General features: G+C 49.8%; 1 protein-coding gene across 2 annotated transcripts; it reads right to left on the bottom strand.

Moving 5' to 3' along the window:
- Positions 1-2,663: 2,663 nt before the first annotated feature.
- EGR2 (early growth response 2) lies at positions 2,664-9,362 on the bottom strand. Of its 2 annotated transcripts, none has more exons than XM_043596440.1 (3): positions 9,123-9,362; positions 6,468-6,576; positions 2,664-5,146 (listed from the first exon to the last, which is right to left on the bottom strand). In XM_043596440.1, exons 1-3 carry the CDS (start codon positions 9,219-9,221, stop codon positions 3,894-3,896), a joined length of 1,461 nt encoding a protein of 486 aa, XP_043452375.1. In that variant the 5' UTR covers positions 9,222-9,362; the 3' UTR covers positions 2,664-3,893. The 2 variants fall into 2 exon arrangements, with proteins under 2 accessions (XP_043452375.1, XP_043452376.1); XM_043596441.1 differs by lacking the exon at positions 9,123-9,362 and adding an exon at positions 6,677-7,174.
- Positions 9,363-13,129: the final 3,767 nt, after the last annotated feature.

Here is a 13,129-nt window from a genome sequence, read left to right on the forward strand (position 1 = left end):
CTATTCAACTCTAACCTGAGGGTAGTGCCACTCCTGTAACCCTCTTCATCTGAATTCTGAGAGCCAGGTTACAAACAGAAACCAACCACTGATTATTTCAGTGTAATGAAGCATCTACTGTCAAGGCAATCCTTTGTTAAGCCCCCTACATACTGAATCTTCAGATCCAGAAATTAAAATTGGTGTACTTATGGAAAATAAAAGCATGTTTGAAATTGTTAAAGAGGTAAATCTTATTTGATTATTGCAAAATGAAAAATACTATGATGTCCAATTACTATTAAACATTCATTCTATAAGATTATGTTGTACTGAAAACTGGTGGCTTTCTGCAGATTCCGAAGTCCAAGTAGTAGAAACTTACATAGTCCATTTCTTTGTGAGCTTTTTGAAACAATCTGATTGAAAACACATCTGAAATTAATGTGGAATCATGTTATTTTGCTACAACAGAAAATAGTTCCCCTTTATGTTTAACCTAAAGAAAATAAACTAGTGCAAGAAAAGAAAAATACTTTTATCCATGAAGGAAAGGATGTTTGGACTTAAATATTTGTCTTTTTCTGTAAAGTTTGTTTAATTATAGTTTGGACTGGCAGCATTTTAGGTACTTGATGATGCTGACCATTCTACACACACACACACACACACACACACACACACATACATATATCAGGGACAGTTAAAATATCACTACAGCCATTTTCAATATATACCAAACAATTTGGCTTAATTTCATTAGCAATTGATACTTAAATACACTCATTTATGAATAATTGAAAACCTTGTTTAGTTTAATAGACCTACTTATTCTCCAGAAGTTTATTTTTAAACAGGTTTACTATCAGAAATACTGTTCAATAAGGCATACTGAATATAAGAAGGATCAGACTTAGCTTTATATACTTTATTTCTTGAGCAAAGTAAAAAATGAAACACCTGGATGAAAGTACCCTGAATGTTGCAAGCTGAGAGTGAAATCTGGTGAAAGATTGACCTAACATGTTAAAATCAAGAAGTAAAAGCCACCAAGCTGTCTCTGAAAAAACACCAAGATATGTTCCTCATGGTATGTTGTCTCTTCACCAAGCCCACCTCAAGGTGAAAGTGATTATGTAACCAATTTGACTATCATCAAAATACATTTAATTAACATTAACTTATTCTTTTAAAAAGGACTTCTTAAAAAGCTGTTTTAGTCCCGCTTTGTGAACAATTGTTTACATTATCTTGATTGAAGGTGTTCTGAAATTTAAGTTGGCAGGACAAATTACTGTATTTTAATATTACGAAATTTTGCTAGGAGGAGAGTATTCATTAAAACACAATTACCAAAATGTGGCATTGTTGTATACATGTTTTGACAAAATTAGCCAAACAAGGATGATAATAAGCTGACAAACTACGAAATATGAATCTAATGGAATAACATCAGTCACTAGAACAATCTGGCACTGGGGTTTAGAAAATTTCTATTTAGTAGTTACTGAAAGAGGTATTCTGCATCTTTGAAATACAGAAAGAGAGGAAATAAAAGGATTAATTACCTCCACAAGTTAGATCTAAAAATTCCAGCCCTCTGAAGAGCAAAAAGTTTTGAGGAGTAGTTACTTGCTGTCTGCTGTTCTAAAATACAGGCCAATTACCGACCACATATGAAGGAGGCTGACAGTGGCAAAGGACAGATGACAGTTTTCATATGATACAGCTGAACAGTTTCTGCTCCAACATGTTATACTTATGTGAGGATCCAGAAGCAATGGGTGAACTTCAATGATATTGAGGCCCAATTCTTCATAGAGGCCCAACCCATTTGCTTTGTATGACAGGTAGATAACTCTTTCTTGGTGAAATTTATATTTTAAAATTGCTACAAAAGGCTCACAGTAAAATGAACCCTATAGAGTATTCTTTTGCAAACTATTATCAAGTAAAATGGAGAACCGTATTTGCCTATTTGATTCAGAATGTCTTTCTTTGAGATTTTATTAAGCTGGTGTGCAACTATTTTATCTAATGAGCTGGGTATTTTGATAGTCTCTAGGCCCACCAAACATATGGCAGGTTAGTGATCCTTCCAAATAGGGGCAACCAGGGAGAGAAGACTAGAGAGAAATGAGTCCTGGGGTAATTCCTTTGGCAAACCATGAATGCTGTTTTCAGCAGTGTCTGAGTGCATTTTTGATCTGAAGAGGCGATAGCATTTTTCAAAAAGTTTTCTGTGGTCATGAGACTAATCCTGGAACCTAAAAGTCATTTCCAGCTTGACCACGCCACCACACTTTCCACAAAGCCACATCTCGTCTGAGTTCCTGGCCTTGGTCAGAGTTCTGAAAGCAGCCACAAATGTGTAGTCTCCGAGTGGGCACTTGTTTGTAAGTATTTATTTTCCGGAGCCCACTCAGGAGTCGAGAGAAGCTATAGGCTGTTAGAGAGGACGGAACAATGAGTCAAAACAACGCCTCCCCACTTTTACACTAATGCATGGGGGAAATCCCCGGACGCTAGCATTTGATTATGAATGGAGATTGCTTGGGGGGTGAGAGGGCTGGTGTTGAAAGGCCAGCAAAGAAAACCTGGGAGATCCTAGCTTGGTCAAAGCACTGGATAACTTTTGAACTCCCACCAAGTAAATCTTTCATCAACGATTTCTGCAGCAAAAATATTGTTGAAAAGTATTTATTTACACTATAGTCATAAACCATCCATTATCTGAATTTCGGTTAGTGGTTTTGCGTTAGAATAAATCATTTCTATTTCCACAACTATTAAGAGCTAATAACCAAACAAGTCAGCTCCAGTAATATTATTTACATTCTTATCTGCAATTCAACTACAAAGGTAACACTTTTAAGTCACAAAACAGAGCATACAAAAATATACTTTCTAAAAAAAAAAAATCCAAATATTAATAGGCAGAAATATACAGCCATACTAAACCCAGGGAGTGATTTTTTTTTTTCCATAGTAAGGCAACCCATTTACATGCAGACCCTTTAACATTGTCTACATCACACAAGGCACCAAGGACACTTCCAACACAACTGCATGCATCCTAGTTTCAGAGAATATATGTACATCCCCTTTAAATAAGTTAATCTCTGACTCATTTCAGGAGATCATAAATGCTTTTTTTCCCGAAGGTTCAGAACTTGGAGAACAGTGCACATCAAAAATACACAAAATCTGAGTGGATATACACTGAAAAAATAGTCTTTACACTTCTCAAACAACTCAAAAAGGAGCAGATATTGCTATGTCCCTCCCATCACATTGCACTTCCGTTCTCTGAGTTTATAATACATATTGCTTAAAGGGTTGGAACGACTAGATAAGCTTTGATTCACTGTTCTAGGGCCACAGAATGCAGCATAAAGGCCATGCTTCATTCACTGTACAGCATCCCCAAATCAGTCCCAAGCCATAAAGTGCACATCAGCTTTGCTTCTTTTTGCTGCCCCCACCTGAAGGGATCAGCATCTCCCAACCTACTATTGTAGAAAAAGTCTCAAATCAACTCTGACATCCAGAGTCAAAACCTGTAATGGGACAAGATATGAGAGAAGGGAAGCAAAACCTAGTCAAACAACCCTTTAAAGCAGGGTCAGGCCTCAGCCCTCTAGGCCAGGGACCCCACCCAACACCCTTCTGCACCTCCCCATTATCTTAGGGTGATAGTCAACCCACCTAAGAGACACTAAAGTGGGCTAAGTTTTAGGAAGGACCTGTTTCTAAGTGAAAAGGGGGCAGTGCTGGGCTCCACCAAGGCCCTTCGCCCAGGAAGGGAGAGGGGGGCAGGAAAGGGTGGTAGTGTTTGTTGTGCAGTTGAAGTGGACCAGTGGACGAAGGGCCTCCGGGGCCTCAAGGAGCTGGTGTGTCAGCCTGAGTCTCATTCAAGGTGTCCGGGTCCGAGAGGAGCAAGGGGCGAGGGACCCGCCGCCGATAGTGCCACTGTTGCTGCTGCACAGGGCCCCCCCAGCCTGCGTGCCTCCAGTGCAAGAGGCTGCGGAGGCAGCTGGCACGGATGAGGAAGGCGCACTGCTTTTGCGCTCCTTCTGTCTCAGGTGGATCTTGGTGTGGCGCTTCCTCTCGTCACTCCGGGCAAACTTGCGGCCGCAGTAGTCACAGGCAAAGGGCTTCTCTCCAGTGTGGGTGCGGATGTGAGTAGTGAGATGGTCACTGCGGCTGAAGTTGCGCATGCAAATCCGACACTGGAAGGGTTTGTGTCCCGTGTGGATGCGGATGTGTCTGGTCAGCTCATCAGAGCGGGAGAAGCGCCGGTCACAGCCTTCTGCTGGGCACGGGTAGGGTCTCTCATGCACTGGGGTCTTGCTAGGCCTGTTGGGGTACTTGCGAGGCCTCAGAATGGGCCGCAGCGGCAGGTGGTGCGGGTTATAGGCGGCGGCAGCGGCTGCTGCCGAGCTGCTGCCGGGCAGCCGGGGTCCCTCACTGCCTCCACTGGCCCCTGGCCCCGCGGCCCCAGCACTGGGACCTGCCAGGGTAAAGTTGCGAATGGTGGAGAGCGGAGTGAGTGGAGGAGGGACTCGCAAGGAGTCCAGGGGGCAGGGAAAGGGTTTGCGGTCTGGGCCAGCTGTACCATGTAGGTCTCTCTGGCACTGTGATGGGAAGAATCCAGGATAGTCCGGGATCATGGGAAAGAGACCCGGGTCCGTGGCTGGCTTAGGGGAGGGGTAGGAAGGAGGCGGTGGGTAGGCCAGGGAGGAGGATGTGGAGGTGGTGGCTGCTGACAGGAATGCCGAGGGGTCCTGGTAGAGGTCTCCTGCGCAGCCAGAATAAGGAGGAGGTGGTGGCGGTGGAGAGTAGAGATGGTCCAGGTCAGGCTGGGTCTGAGACATGGTGCACACACCCAGGGGTCCTGTGGCCAGTGGGTTGGGGGAGGCAGAGGTGACGCTGGACGAGGCTGTGGTCGAAGCTGGGGAGGTAACCCCTTGCAGGATGCCTGCACTCACAATATTGATGATGCCTTCTGGGTAGCAGCTGGCACCAGGGTACTGGGGGTCAATGGAGAACTTGCCCATGTACGTGAAGGTCTGGTTTCTAGGTGCAGAGACAGGAGCAAAGCTGCTGGGATATGGGAGATCCAAGGACCTCTTCTCTCCAGTCATGTCAATGTTGATCATGCCATCTGGGGAGGGAAAAGAAAGAATGGAGGTGGAGCAATGAGAATGCAGCCAAGAATCCCTTCTCACCCACTCTCACACAGGTCCATTCCCAAAGCCCAGGATTCTAGCATAGTAGAGCTGGGGCAAAGCCCAACAGGTGGAAAAATTGAAGCCTAGGGGACAGTAAGAAGAGGGTAACCCAGGATCCCACTGTGGCAGCCAATGACAGTCTAGGACTCAAACTACCTCCAGAAAAGCAGGATGAACTACTCCCAACCCCCCCACACAACCATCTGTGGCTCTCCTCCCCAATAAAAACACCCAATAATAGCAACAACAATATTAAAAATTCCCCATCTGCCTGGAACTTCTCTGCCTCTCCTTTGCCTGGGGGTCCCACGGCTGGGGCTCCAGGGCAGACCCTAACCAGAAGACTGATCCCAGCCAGTGCCGCCCAAGAGGGGAGCCTGAGAAAGAGATCAGAGATTTCCTGGATGCTCCCCATCCCCGGCGCTTCCGTCCCTCCCTCTCCCGCTGCGCTACAGCTGACGGCTGCTGGAGGGTATGGGGCTCTGCAGTGGAAGGAATCTATAGGTTTCCTTTCCCTTCCAACCTTCCCGGCCATGCCCAACACCCGCACGCCCTAGCCCGAGGCCGGTGGCGGAGCTTCGAGGAAGGAGCGGGGGCCGCGGGAGACCACTTTCCACTGCATCGCCAAGGAAACCAGCGGCTCCGGTGCCCCCGCGGGCCTCCTTCGCCACCGGGGGGCTGCTTCCCGCCGTTGCCCGCCCTCCACCTCCTCCTCCTCCTTCCCGCCTCGCCAACCCCCTCAACTTGGCGGGCGGCGCGCAGGTGGGGGCGCTCCTTCTGGCCGCACCCGGAACGCGCTCGGAGATTTTCCCCGGGTCGGGTCTGCCCGGGAGGGAGCGGCGGACGCTTTCCTCTGGCGCTTCGCCGCCGCTCGGCTCTCAGCTCTCCTCCGGAGCCCCGAACTTTCCCGTCACTTTGTCCCTGCCCCGGGAGAGGAAAGGCCGAGATTCCGCCGGCCCAAGGGCCAGCACAAGCCTGCTGGGGCACCTCTTCTACTCTTATCCCTGCGCCCGCAGGGGGCTGGGCGCGCCGCGGCGCACGCCCGCCCGCTCGCTGACGACCTGGTGCATCTGCCCGCGCGCCCAGCTCCAGCGATCTGGTCCTTGCTCCCGCGGGCTCCTCCTGCATCCCGTTCAGTCAACACCACCTACCTCGCACCCAACCCTCTCCTCCAAGTCCTGCACACGCACCGTACCCCACCCACCACTTTCGAGCCGCTTGGGTCCCGGCCCGCGAAGGGGACATGGGGCTTACCTCCGGCCACTCCGTTCATCTGATCAAAGGGGCCTCCCAGTTCGGCATTGGGGAAGATGGTCACCGACGTGGCGGCGAGGTCCTCCACCGGATAGATGTTGTCAGACAGCTGGTGCACAAAACCACTGAGAGTTACTGGGATTTTGTCTACGGCCTTGGCGGTCATCATTTGCTCCTCGCACAACCTGGAGACCCAACTCCCTCTCTACCTGGAGTGTCAGAGAAGCCGTTTTGGAGAGGGATTGGACTGAGTCTAAGTTGGTACCTCCTTTTGCCCTCCACACTTAAAAGCAACCACAAAAAAAAAAAATCCAACAGAAATAAAACTAGCAAAACAAGTTGCTGTTTTTCTAAGAAGAAAAATGACTATTTGCCACTGACTCTTCTCCTGTGTTCCGGCTGGGAAGCCAGGAGTTGCTGGTGTAGTGTTATTATAACAGTCAGTGTGTCCCCTCGCCGAGCTATTAATCAATTGCTGCTCTCTCGGTTAGACGGAAAGTGTTGCTGTAAGTATTTATGGGCAGGTTCTCAATGCCCGTGACGTCGCTGCCCATATATGGACTGAGGAACAGGGCTGGGCCAGGCGGCTTCTTGCCGTCACATGGCCGATTTGCATACGGTCTCGGCAGCGCGGACTCCGCCGGGCTCGCGACTCCCGGCTCTCAGACCGCGGGGAATCGCGGGGGTCTAGGACGCGCAGGCCGAGCCGCAGTCCGGTCCAGGGCGCCGAGCCTAGCGGGGAGTCGGCGCCCCGCGAGTCCGGCTCAGGCCACGGGGGAAGAGCGCGCGGGTCCTAGCTGCGGCGCTGCCTCCCGGAGCGGGGAGGAATTCCGGTTCTCCGAGGCTTTCCAAAAAAGGCGAAGATCCGGTGCCGGCGGCTCCGCCTCCCCAGCCCTTGTTTGGGAGCCATTCCGGAAAATTAAACTTCGGAAAGAAACCGAGCGGAGCCGAGACACTACAGTCAAACCCCTACTCACTTTCTTGGCAACTCAAAACCGCAAGCAAAAGGAGGCAGCGAAGAAAAAAAAAAAAAAAAGCTGCATGCATTCACGGAAGCTGACTGCTTTTTTCTGAATTACTTGGTGGAAAGAAGTGGCTGGTGATAAGAGTGAATGCGGTATTGCTTTTTTGGAAAGTCTGTTCTATTTATACAGGAGCGAAAACGGAACAGGTTTGGGGTTGTTTGTTTGTTTAAGTATTTCGGGCACCTTGGGGGCTGGTGGGGGTACACCCTAGGAAGAACAGAATAACTGCGGCGAGCTTCGAGAGAAATCCTCAGCCGGAGACACCCCCCTTCCTCTGCCCGCGCGCTCCCCACCCCCCTTCAGCTGCTGCGCGGAGCGGGCGCCCTTCCCGGCGCGTCTGGGCGGTCGGCTGTGTGGGGGCGTCCAGATGGAGGCTTGGACACTCACCCTGCCCCGCCACGCACGCACACACACACACACACTGCTACACTCACACACGCTCCACTTCCGCTACACACACTCCCGCCCCCGCTGCCTTCTTCACACACCCACTCGCACACCTTACGCTACACACCTCCCTGTTGACAGCGCGCCGGGGCGCCCGCCCCGCCGAGCGGGCGCTGGGCTTTGCCCGACAGGATGCTCTGCCAAGACACTCCCCCTCACCTTCTCCGGCCGTATGGCCGCCACCGCGACCCCCGACCCCCGAAAGCCTACACTCTCGGGAAGTGCGCCCTGCCCTCACCCGAGCCCTACTCCACAACACGCACATTTGGAAGAATCTTCTTGCTTTGCCTCGCCAAGAGCCACCTCGGTGAGCTCAGCGAGGTCCTGAGGGACAGCAAACAGCGTCGCTAATGCCAATTTCAGGCCGCCATGACCCCACACGCGTTTCCCTTTTCGAGTAAAAACAAAAAAACAAACAAAAAAACAAACAAAAAACACTGACCCCGATGGAAACCTTTCTGGTTAGTTCTCAAAGCAATTTTTTAAAACTTTTCAGAGGTCCAGACAGCGGTGGGTTCTGGCTCGCTGCCCGCACCGCTCCTGCCTCCCGGTCCATAGCCGGAGCGCTCCGGGCTTGGCCCGGGCTCCGCGGAAGGCTGGTCCCAGGTGCCCGAGCCGGCGCACCGCCTCCTGCCTGGCTCTCTGTACCGCCCAAAGCCACCACGACCTGGGATGGAGAGCGGGGGCAGCCTCTAGGGCCTGGCCCGGCCCGGCCCTTTCCCGCCCCCGGCCCGGGACGGCCGCAGCCTCGTGGGGGCCCGCGCGGGCGAGAGCCACGACGCCACGCCGTGGAGGAAGCGCGGCGCTGCAGGCGGCTCTCCCGCCACCGCTCACCTGCCGCGGCCGCCGCCGCAGCCGGCCCGCTCTCACCCGGCCCCGCGCGCGGCCGTCAGGGTCCGGGGGCGACTGGGAGCGGGCTCTGCTTCTCCACCCAAGGGTCACGTTTCCCCCTGCCCGCCGTGAAATCTTCTCCGGCGGCCGGCCACCTTCCGGACTTCAAACGCCCAGTAAAATTTTGGTAAAGTTTGTCACTCTCACTGTGCGCTCTTTTCCAATTGGAGATAAAAAGAGAAAGAAAGAAAATCGCGGCGAGGTTGGCGCCCTTGTAGATACCCCACCCTCGGCATAAACGTGCAAAGTCCCATTTCGTAAAAAAGAAAAAGAAAGAAAGCTGCGCTCTTACCACGTGCGCCAGCCCGCTCCGCCTGCGCTCGGGCCGGTCCCGCGGCCCCCGCGCTGACCACCGGCAAGACGACGCCTCGGAGGGGAGCCCGACTCGCATCTCCAGCCTTGAATCCGAAAGGGGGGGGGGAGCCAAATTATGCAAATGTAGTTCCTGGCAGCGGGACTCGGGTTACGGCCCCCGCCGGCCTCCGAGGTGAGGCACCCACACGCAGCAGGCGCGGGCCCGGCGACTGCTAGAGCTTCGCTCCTCTCCACGCACATGGGCTGGCGGGCGGGCTAGTCTTCGGGGCCGCCCCGCAGTGGGCGCTGCTGCCAACCCTGCCGGCGGTCACCTCGCGCCGCCCGGAGGGGGAGCTCCTGGACGCCCGAGTGCAGGCAGAGCTGTGCGCGGAGGGCAGGACTCAGGCTGGGGACGGCCCGCGCGTAGGGGAGCTTTGCGGTCCTCGGCTGCTACGTTCCCGAAGGAGGAGGCTGACTTTGGGGAAGGGGGCCCCACCGAGGAGAGGTGGGCTTGCCTGGCCCGTCTGGCAAGCACTTTACAGTAAGTGGGAGTGACTGACCCTCTGGAATTATTCGGAGCTTTCTAACAACTCACACCCCACTTCCGAGCTGGGTGTCAGGGCCGCGGTGGGCCTGGGGTTGACTGGGGCAGGGCAACCAATAATCGCAGCGAGGCTGGGCAGGCTCCCGGGAGGGTGCCTGGGGCCAGTCCTGGGAGGCCGTCCCTGAACCGCTGCTGGAAACCGGTCAGTAGATACTTCCTGTAACCACCTTCTTCTTTTTCTTCTTTTTAAAAGAGTAATAAGGGAACGAAGTCTAGGTACATTCACTTCAAGCCAGCCACTCTGCGGTAGGTAATAAGAAAGCTAACGTGACTTGCCTAAAGTGATGAGTGGTGGAATCCAAACTTGAAACCGGATCTTCTGACTCCAAGTACAGTGCTCTTGGTCGCTACATCATTCTCTCAGGAAAAGCCCGTTCCGGAAGGGGAACAACTCTTTGAGGATTGAAAGCCTGGTTCCGCCCACTAGAGCAGAAACAGGTCACCTTCGCCAACTTCATCTCTTTTCTTTGGCATTTCTGAGGAGAGGAAAGCTGAGGTCAGGGCTTTCAACGGGCAAGGGCTGCACGACTGTCAGGGACATACACCCCTCCCCGGGGTGAAGGCAGAATTTGAGTTCTTGGGCTCTCCAGACTGTGTTATGGATGGAGTAACTGGGTTGGCACAAAGCCAGCATACTAATAGGCCCTGTAATAGGAGAAGTCAACCCCACAGTATCCTTCCTGGAGGGAGTCAGTGAGAAAACAAGGAGGTAGAGACAATAAAAACTCCGAAGGTGTTTACAGAGTTCTGTACTGTGCTGGGGAGGAGAGTGAGGAAGGAAGGGGGAATGTGGCAGTTGAATACAGAGATGTACTATGGTCTCTACTTTTAGGCACTTGAACTTATTCTGATCAAAAAACTGAAAGAGCCAACCGTTGCAAATGCACTGATCCTTAAGTTTCCAAACACAAACAAAAACAAAAAACCCTGAAAAAACCAATGCCTTTCTTGAAAACAGAGTTGTCAAAATGCCCAAGTAAACGGGGCACTCCAAGATGAGTCAGGGTTATTAATACCAGTTTCTGATTTGCTTTGTCCTGAATTCCAAACCCAAAAAGTAAAAGAGAAAGGAAAGAGAGGAACATTTAGTAGACTTGCCCCTGCGAGGGGGGGATTAGATGGGAGCAAGGGTGACAGCTTGAGGCTTCTGGCCAGCCCTGAGACTCTTCTGTACGTGGCTTCCAGCTTTTTCCCCATGATGTGGACTGAGAATCAAAATTAGCCATAAGGCATATCACAAATAATGTGTTAAGATTTGAATTTTGGTTTATTAAGAAACATGTGTAACATCAGTAGAGGTTATTCCTATTGTGATGTCGTTTTAATTCACTTCCATTCTGATACTGCTCTGGAGTGGGAAACAGAGTGTCAGAATTGCCCGGAACTGTGGACACACAGGACATTATGGATCCAAACTCGAATGGCATAGGGCATGTGCATCTCAATGAAAATCAGGCTAATGGCAACTCTGCCATCCAGCCACGCCTTTCTTAAAGGTGCCCCTGTGTGCTGAGCAAACTGATAAATGGTTCTCTACATTCAGCATCTCACTGGGCATCTGGTAATCTCAGAGTTTATAAACCAAGCCCAGATTATGTCAATCAGAGCTGTTGTGAAGCCTGACAGAAGCATTGCTTCACACCAGTCCAGTGTGCAACCGTAATTGTGTTCTGTTGGCACAAATAACCTGGAGAGGAGGAAATAAGACCCCTATGATTTTATTTTGTAGCAGCGGCCAGCAGCGGCTGCACTGGCTTAAGCAGGGGATGCTCAGTTCATACTAAAGGGTGAGTCAACTTCTTGAACATCTACTATGTATCAAGTGCTATGCCAAATCTTGCGCATACAGTGGTGCCTAAAATCAGGCCTGCTTGCAGTCAATCACACAAATATACAATTGCAAACAATGGCAATATTTGACCCCAATGAAGGAAAAGGACAAAGAACCCAATCGAGTCTGGAAGGTTGAGGAAGGCTTCTCTGAACCAAGGTCTGAAGGATGAGCAATGACTGAGGAAAGGTCAATGGATAGAGCATTCCCAGGAGAAAGAGCAGGTGTTGAAAGGCCCCAAGGTGGGAGGAGCAAAGCATATTTCCGGAATAAAGAAAGTCCAGCGTGGGTGGAAACCTCCAGGCCGCCTTCCATACCTAGTGCAGTGGAACTGAGGGCAGCCAATACAAGAAGACTCCTTGGAAGCCTCTCTTTAACCTCTCAGGGTCTCTCCTTTTTCTCTGCCATTATCTTTTCTGACTAATGACAATGGCATTATAATTTTAACATTTGAGATTTTTTTTACCACTCAACTTCTGCAAAGGAATGAGAACATGCCAACAAGATTTCAGCAAGAAGAGAGAACATATACAGAAGTGCTTATTGACATCAGTATTATGTTTTAGTGACAGTCTTAATGAAATAACATTCCTTAGTTGTCTATTTCTCAATAAGGAAATGACAGACAAAGTGAATTTTGTTCCACTTAAAATGAATAGACTGGAGAAGTGCAGCCCTTCTAGGAGAAACACATCATGTCAAACCTACTGATCACGATACCATTGCTGGCAAAAAATAAAAAGTAAATGAATGCATCATTTATCACAATTGTTGAAAACAAGGCACATATCAACCTAGGGTCCAGGTTAATAAGTGATGGTCCGTCAGTCTGGTCACAAAGGCTTGAAGCAAAATCTTCACTCCAAATCACCCTTTTGAATGCCTTTAAATTTTACCTCTTTCAGCTTACACATTTAAATGTATGAAAAATGAAGTTCACTATAATTTGAGAATTCCTGGATTTTTTTTTATTGCACATCTCTCTAGCCTGCTTACATCACCAGGTTATGGAAAGCAATTTTCTTTTTTCCAAATAACATCAGACTTCCTATAGAAGCTTTGCTTTTATGTTGAAAAAAAGGAGGAAAAGTCATTGCATCCAGTTGTCAGAACATTTGTTTTGCAGCATTTAAACCAAAAAAAAAAAAAAGAAAAATATCAAACATTTCATATTTCAACTGAATAATCTTGGCAAGAATGGTCACTATTTCTTGTGGTTAAGATTAAGAGCTCTGGAGGCCCAGATGGCCTGGATTCAAACCCTAGGTGCTAGATTTATATCCTAATTCTGACAGTACCTGGATGTGTGTTCTTAGGCAGGCAATTAATGTAACTTCTCTGTGCCTCAGTTTCCTCATCTATAAAGTGGACAGAATGATTACATGTATCTCATAGGGTATATTGAGGATTAAATGTAGCGATATATGTAAAGCACATAGCATACTGTTTGGTGCATAGTAAGTATTCATTGTTAGCTTTTAAATTACTACTGTTACTGAACATCTACTGTGTAGATAAACAATGTACCATGTTCTTATAGTTTCATTGCCTTATTCCCCACAATCACCTT

This window comes from Prionailurus bengalensis, chromosome D2, assembly GCF_016509475.1.
Source record: "Prionailurus bengalensis isolate Pbe53 chromosome D2, Fcat_Pben_1.1_paternal_pri, whole genome shotgun sequence".
Taxonomy (NCBI): domain Eukaryota; kingdom Metazoa; phylum Chordata; class Mammalia; order Carnivora; family Felidae; genus Prionailurus; species Prionailurus bengalensis.

Bases quoted from the DNA above. Each gene is read 5' to 3' on its own strand.
- EGR2 (XM_043596440.1), bottom strand. From the start codon at position 9,221: ATGCGAGTCGGGCTCCCCTCCGAGGCGTCGTCTTGCCGGTGGTCAGCG. The intron at 6,577-9,122 runs GTAAGAGCGCAG...TTTGTGCACCAG, and splicing joins GGAGCGGGCTGGCGCACGTG to CTGTCTGACAACATCTATCC. The intron at 5,147-6,467 runs GTAAGCCCCATG...TTCCCTCCCCAG, and splicing joins GATGAACGGAGTGGCCGGAG to ATGGCATGATCAACATTGAC.